Raw genomic sequence first — 8,139 nt, forward strand, 5'->3', positions numbered from 1 at the left:
GCAGACTAATGTCCAACAAACATATGAAAAAATGCTCAACATCTCTAATCATCAGGGAAATGGAAATCAAAACCACAATGAGGTATCACTTAACTTCAGTGAATATGGGTAAGGATTTTTAAAAATAAGACTTCAAAAGCACAAGCAACAGAAATAAACAAATGGCACTACGTCAAACCAAAAAGCTTTTGCACAACAAAGGAAACAATTAATTGAATGAAAAATCAGCCTACAGAATAAGGGAAAATATTTGCAAACTATACATCTGACAAGGGGTTAATAGCAAGAATATACAGGGAACTTAACTCAAAGCAAAATAAATAAATAACCCTATTAAAAATGGGCAAAAGACATTAATAGACATCTCTCAAAAGAAAACATTCAAATTCTTTAATTCAAAAGAATTAAAAATAGAACTACTATATGATGTAGCAATTCCACTATTGGGCATATACCCAGAAGAAATTAAATGAGTATGTCAAAGATATATCTGCACTCCCATGTTTATTGTAGTACTATTTATAGTAGCCAAGATATGAAATCAACTTAAGTGTCTAACAATAGATGAATGGATAAAAAAATATGGTCCATATACACACTGAATTCCAAAAAGAATTCAGCCACAAAAAAGAATTAAATTCTGTCATTTGCAACAACATGGGTGGACATGGAGGACATCACGTTAAGAGAAATAAGCCAGATACATAAAGGCAAATACTGCATGATCTTGCTCACATGTGGAATCTGAAAAACAAAACAAAACAGAAAAAGAATTGACATCGTAGAAGCAGAGAGTAGAACTGTGGTTACCAGAGACTGGGGAAGGGAGGAAAGAGGGTAAGATAGGGAGAGGTTGGTAAATGGGTGCAAAGTTACAATTAGATACACGGAATAATTCAGGTGTTCCGTTGAACACCTGAATGTGAGTGCAGATGGTTAACAGTAAGATACGGTATGTTCCAAAATAGCTAGAAGATGGCTTTTGAATGTCCTCATTACAAGGAAATGATAACTGCATGAGGTAATGGTCACACTAAAATCCCTAAACTGATCATTATACAACCTATGTATGTATCAAAACATCAAATTGTACCCCATAAGTATGTACAATGTGTCGATTTTAAAAAATGAAAAAGTCCTATGGCATTTTTTACAGAAATAAAAATATCCTAAAATTCGTCTGGAACCACAAATGACCCTGAATAGCTAAAGCAATCTTGAGCAAGAGCAAAGCTGAAGTCATCCCACTTTCTGACTTCGAATTATATTGTAGAACTATAGTAATCAAAACACTATAGTACTGACATAAAAACAGAGACATGGACCAATAGAACATAATAGATAGCCCATAAATAAACCCGCACATTTACAGTCAATTGATTTCAGACATAGACAACAAGAACACAAAATGGGGAAAGGTCAATCTCTTCAATAAATAGTGTTGATAAATAGTGTTGGGACTACTGGATGTCCACATGCAGAAGAACGAAATTAGATTCACACCATATGCAAAAATCAACTCAAAATGGATTAAAGACTTCAATGCAAAACCTGAAATTACAAAACCTCCAGAAGAAAACAGGAGAAAATCTCCACATAATTGGTACTGGCAATGGTATCTGGGATATGTCACTAGAAGCACAGACAACAAAAGTAAAAGTAAAGAAATGGGACAGCGTTGAACTAAAAAGTTTCTGCAGCAACAAAGGAAATAATCAACAAAACGAAAAGGCAACTTATGAAATGGGAGAAAATATTTGCAAACCATGTATCTGTAATATCCAAAATATTAATATATAAAGAACTCATACAACTCAATAGCAAAAAAATCAAATAACCAGATTAAAAATGGGTAAAGTACCTGAATAGACATTTTTCGAAAGAAGCTATGCAAGTGGCCAATGGGTATATGAAACAGTACTCAACATCATTAATCATCAAAGAAATGCAAATAAAATCCACAATGAAATATCATTTCACAACACCTGTTAGGATGGCTTTTATCAAAAAGTGAAAAGATAAGTGTTGGTGAGGATGCGGAGAAAAGAGAAAACTTACAAATTGTTGGTGAGGATATAAATTGGTATAGCTATTATGGAGTTTCCTCAAAAAATTGAAAATAAAACTATCGTATGGTCTAGTAATTTCTGGGTATGTATCCAAAGGACATAAAATCACTGTCTCAAAGAGATCTCTGCACTCCTATGTCCATTGACGGATTATTTATTCTAGTAAAGATATGGAAACAACCTAAGTTACTGCTGAAAGATGAATATGGATAAAGAAAATGTGACAGATATACAGGATGGGATATTATTCATCCTTAAAAATGAAGGAAATCCCTTCATTTATCACAACATGGATGAACCTGGAGGACATTACGTTAAATGGAATAAGCCAGATGTAGACAAATACTGCATATTCTCACTAATATGTAAAATCTAAAAAAGTCAACCTCAGAGAAACAGAGAGAAGGATTGATATACCAGGGACAGATGGGTAGGGGAAATGTGGAGATCTTGGTCAAGCATACAAACCTTCAGAATTATAAGACGAATAAGTTCTGGGGACTTACTGTACAGCCTGGTGACTATATTTAATGTATTACATCCTTGAAATTCATGAGAAGGGTAGATCTTAGGTATTCTCACCATACAGACACGTGCACACACACACACACACGCACACACAGAGATAACTATGTGAGGTGATGCATGTGTTTATTAGCTTGATTATGGTAATCATTTCACAATGCATATGTATATCAAAACATGATGTCGTATACCTTAAACATATATGATTTTTATTTGTCAGTTATACCTCAATAAAGCTGGGAAAAGACCTCTTTTCAAATTCTAGATTTCATTGCTTTTTGTCATTTCGTGGTTCCTAATTTTTCTGTGATGTGAGACCTCCATAAATAAAGATCAGTTGAATGGTTCATTAAAAAAATCTTGCTTCAAAAATAGTTTTCCTTTTCCCATGGCTCCCCTCCATGGGAATTAATTGTCAAATCCATCAAATACTCCTTTTGGGCCCCAGGAGACCAATAAAATCACCTGCATCTGGATTTTGATAGATTCGTGTTTACAGCCCTACTAAACTGCTTATCTTTAGTTGTTGCATTTCTTTACTCCCCCCCCCCATAATCAATTAATGTATATCAGTTGTTTAAGAATTTGGGAGAAATGTGCCTTTGCCTGCATGTTTTGTATTTTGTTAATTAAGGTCCTAACTCATTTGTGACATTCACTGTTAGAATGAAAACTAATTCTGACTTCATTATCTTTGCATACATTTTTATTTTTTACTCCTCTCATTGTGAAGGTCATGGGCAGTGTAACTGTGGAAGATGTGACTGCAAAGCAGGCTGGTATGGAAAAAAGTGTGAGCACCCACGATCCTGCCCACTGTCGGCTGAGGAGAGTCTCAAGAAGTGTCAGGGAAGCTCTAATTTGCCTTGCTCTGGAAGGGGTAAGTGAGGTCTCTCTCAGGACTTGTCACTGTCTCCTAATCATATGATTCAAATGAATTCAGTTCACGTATATCTCATTTAAAAAATAGCTGCGATGCCTGAATGAGGGATTATTAGTCTTTTCAGAACTAATAATAAATCCAATTTCCATGAGTGTAAGCACATGAAGAAATCTCTTTCTCTCTCTGTCTCTGTTACACACATACACACTCAGTCACTTACTCACTCACTCACTCTGTCAGGCTGCTTTAGCTTTAGGGTATGTTCAATTTCAGTTCAGTTCGATTCAGTTCAATGATACATTAAAAGAAGTTTGGATGTTTGCTTAAAACTTTCTAAATGAGATCATCTAATTGTCCACTGACATTTATGAAACTTTCTCAATATATTACTTTGAGGAGACTGTTGGCTTTTGAAAAAGCATTGTATAGACACGTAGCTATGAACAAGATTTTGTTGTTTTAGAAGGCATGTAGCCTCAGGTGTGTTCTTGGTATGAGATCAGTACAAATTGGAGGAGAAGGAAAACTTCATCTAGAGGAACACTGGTTCCATTCTTTTTGATTTATCAAAATAAGAAATACAATTTCATCTCTCCCATGAGAATAGCAAAGTTAATAATATGAAATGTGCTTTGGGAAGAACTGGTAATTGAAGTTATTACAAATTTTGTTCAAGAAAGAAGAAGAGTAGAAAGACTTTCTTTACTTGAATGTTAGAGCAGAAACTTAATTTTATGCTGCATTTTTCTTTTTTAAAAATGTTCTTTTTTATTGAAATACAATTTATATGCCATAAAATTCACATGCAACTCAGTATTTTTAATATAATGACAGAATTATGCAACCATCACCGTTACCTAATTCTAGAGAATTTTTATTGCCACAAAAACTCCTGTACCCCATAAGAGTCACACTCCCCTTTCTCTTGTCCCCCAACCTCTAGAAAACATTAATCTACTACTAATAGATTACTTGTCTCTACTTTTTGTCTATTCTGGATATTCCATATAAATGGAATCAAAAAGTCTGTGTTCTTTTTGCATCAGGCATTTTTCACTTGGCATAATGTTTGCAGGGTTTATCAAGGTTGTAACATATATCAGTAGTCATTCCTTTTTACAGCTGAAAATATTCCATTGTATGGATATACCACAGTTGTTTAACCATTCATCAGTTGATGGACATTTGGACATGGTGGTTTCTACATTTTGATTATTATGAATAATGCTGCTTGAATATCTACTTGCAAATTTTTGTATGAATATGTGTTTTAATTTCTTTGGGATTTATACCTATGAGTGGAATTGCTGGCTCATATATTGACACTATGTTTACATTTTTGAGGTAATGCAAAACTGTCTTTAGAATGGCTACGCCGTTTTACATTCCCACCAACACTGTTCCAGTTGCTCCGCATCCTTGCCATTGCTTGTCTGTCTTTTTGATTACTTACAGTTTTCTTTATATAGAGAGCTCCCTAAAGTCTCCAAGATTATTTGTACCATAGGTATTTTTCTCATATCCAATATTTTCCCCTAATGATTACAAATAAGAGAGTAGGATATGGATAGAAAGAATTTCTCTTTTTTAATTTCAGAAATATTTCTGACTAGCCTTATATTTCACCAATAACATGAGACAGAACCACTGTTCTACTTATGTTGATAAGATTGTCATTATACTGCTGAGTAAGCCTAGCATGCTTTTAAAGTAATTAAGATTAAAATTAGTATCTTTCAGACTACTCTTGTTTACCCACACTTACAATCTACAGCCAAAAATAAAAATTATTTTACAATCACAAAAAACTTTATCTATTGTGCCCAGCCATGTAACAAAAAAAAAGAAAGAAAAAAAAAGAAAGAAAAAGAAAGAAAGAAAAGCAAAAAGAAAGAAAAAGAACATAGGAAAGCTAATCCGTGCCTCTTTTTGTTAAAAAGATGTGTATCTTTTCAAAAATTTGTTGTAATACTTGGACAATTCTACTCCAAATTGAAAATCTTGGGAGGCAAAGAAAATAACTTTATCTCAAAAATAAATTTTTGTTCTTGAGAAAACTCTTCCAGTTATATTTACTTTAGAAAAGTTTAGGTACAGTGATTTTTGTTGTTATCTTAAAGTAATAAAGCACGGGGAGGTCTGATATCTTAAAACATTATTGATGTTAAGGGACTTGCATTCTGCAAAATTATTAAAACCTCAAGTGGTAATATCATTAGTGGAAGTAAATAGAACAGAAACTATTAATAACAGGGATATCTACTTATTTTTCAAACCAAAAACAACAAAATTCATGCAGTTTTACAAATGTTTTTATATTTTGAGGTGAAAAATGACAAATTGTATAATGGAAAATTAAGATATTTTTAAGCATATGAAATATCTCTCAAATACAGAAAATCACTTTAACTATATACTTGAACCAATGATTTTTCATTTCTCTAATATTTTTTACTATATAGAACAAGTGCCAAAAATTATTGTGGACTTATATATATACCAATCTTTAATAAACTCCAGCTAGATTTGGTCTTCCAACACATATTTTCCTGTCTTTCTCAAGATTTTCCAACTTAGTTAGCTACCATTATAAAGCAAAAGAGTATATTTAAAGTTTATTTGATTTAAAGTTGTTGAATACATGTATAGAATTACGATTGAAAAAAATTTATAGTTCATGTAAACCTCTAGCAGTACTTTACAAATAAATAATAAGCTTCACTAGTCACCTCACAGAGAAATGAAGGTGTTGATGAATGAAGTGATTTCCCAGGGAACCATAACAAAACAGAAGATTTTTGAGAATGAAAACCAAGAATTCACTACAGCCAGCCTAGTGCTTGGACCAGTGGTCAGAGACCCTTCTTTTCTCGTGATGCTACATCTGCAGACTCATTGGCACTGGATGTTTTGAAGCAAACGGCCAATATGAAAACTTTTAAAGGATTAGTTTTGCAATTTATGAATGAAGACTGCAGCTGTGGTTACATGAGTGTGGAAAGCAATTACAAGGCCCATCAGTTCCTAAGCCTGATAGTCTCATCAGCTCACCAGCTGGGGCAAAATTAAAAAATAAAAAATCTCCTGGTAGAATGTACTGAAGCTCTTCAGGGGCCAAGTGAAGGCATTTTTTTTTTTTTAATTAAAATTAAATTAGATTACTTGCTTCTGCTAGTGATGACTAAGTGTGATGATTATGTTTTTTTTTTTTAATTTCAAAGTATTATGGGGGTACAAATGTTTTGGTTACAAGGGTTGCTTTTGTAATGCTTGAGTCAATGTTATAAGTGTACCCATCACCCAGTTAGTGTTCATTGTACCCGTTAGGTAGGTTTTCGCCCATCCCCTCCTCCCTACTCCTCCCTCCCATTGATTTCCATTCTATGCACATGTGCTCTCACCAGTTAGTTCCAATTTAATCGTGAGTACATGTGGTGTTTGTTTTTTCATTCTTTAGATACTTGTAGGGGAACAATTTAGATGAGCTTCTAAATTATCTATCTTTCCTATAATTCCTTGATTTCTATTCCTTATTTCCTGTAGATTCCTTTTCACTTAATTAGATGTACCTTTCTAGTCAATATGGATATACAATTATTCATTTTACTTTCAGCTGTTGGGAGTAGGCAGGGGAACCACTTTCTGTGTTCTTATATCAATGTTCTGCTCAAAATCTATAATGGCTTATGATAGTCTACACATAAGTTTTAAATGCTTCCTGACTTAAAAATATATTTTTAGTATTATTGAAGTCCTCCTGAGTATGAGACTGGCTTTGGTCAAAAAATATGACATGTGAGCAGAAGCCTTATGAGGCAGTGGAAGATTTGCCGTCCTCTCTTTCCCTCTGGCATGAGGATTTGCAGTGCTTGAGATGGTCGCTGATCCATTCGCCTGGGTTTCTGAATGAGGATGGTTAGCAGAAACCTCTGCTGACCCACCAAGGGCCTGCAACATGAGGAGGCCTGCAACATGAGGAGGAGAAAGATTTTTGTTGTTTTTAGCAAGTGAGATTTTGGAGTTATTTGTTATTGCAGTAGAACTCTTCGCTGATACTCTCTTCCACATACAAAATTTACGGAATAAAGTTAAGCCAAAGTAAACAAACAAGCAGACACAATACAAATCATACTATAAACGGTTGGGGTTTATAACTATATATTTATATTATCATTCTCAATATACAAACCAAAATAAATATAAATATTCATACATTTTACAGATGATGTATTTATGACATTCTGTCAACAGAGTTTATGTACACTTATTCAATAGGTTTGTTAAATTTCCTAAAAACACAATAAGGTATGTAGGAAGAAGTAAAATTATTCTTTTTACAGAAAAAGAAATAGGAAATTTGAACAGTCTGCCACCTTATGTAATAAGCTGTGGAGGCACAATTTATTATTAAAAAAACTTTTAATATAGGCCCCTCTGACTGCAGATCTGCTGTTTTAGATAATTTATAGGTTCTTTTAACATACCAATTTTTTTTTAATTTTTTTTTTTATTTCGGCATATTATGGGGGTACAGATGTTTAGGTTACATGTGTTGCCCTTGCCTGCCCCCAAGTCCGAATTTCAAATATGTCCATCCTTCGGGTGGTGCGCATTGCACTCTTTGTGTATGCAAATACCCGTCCCCTCCTCCCTCCTCCCCCT

At 33.8% G+C, this 8,139-nt stretch overlaps 1 protein-coding gene across 1 annotated transcript in view; it reads left to right on the forward strand.

The window, feature by feature from the left end:
• ITGBL1 (integrin, beta-like 1 (with EGF-like repeat domains)) overlaps positions 1–8,139 on the forward strand; it is a 241,404-nt gene that overhangs the window by 135,852 nt on the left and 97,413 nt on the right. The window contains exon 6 of the mRNA XM_012644458.1: positions 3,328–3,474. Within this exon, the coding sequence (XP_012499912.1) occupies positions 3,328–3,474 (147 nt within the window). The remainder of the gene's footprint in view (positions 1–3,327; positions 3,475–8,139) is intronic.

The sequence above is a fragment of the Propithecus coquereli genome, unplaced genomic scaffold (assembly GCF_000956105.1).
Source record: "Propithecus coquereli isolate 6110/MARCELLA unplaced genomic scaffold, Pcoq_1.0 Scaffold212, whole genome shotgun sequence".
Taxonomy (NCBI): Eukaryota; Metazoa; Chordata; class Mammalia; order Primates; family Indriidae; genus Propithecus; species Propithecus coquereli.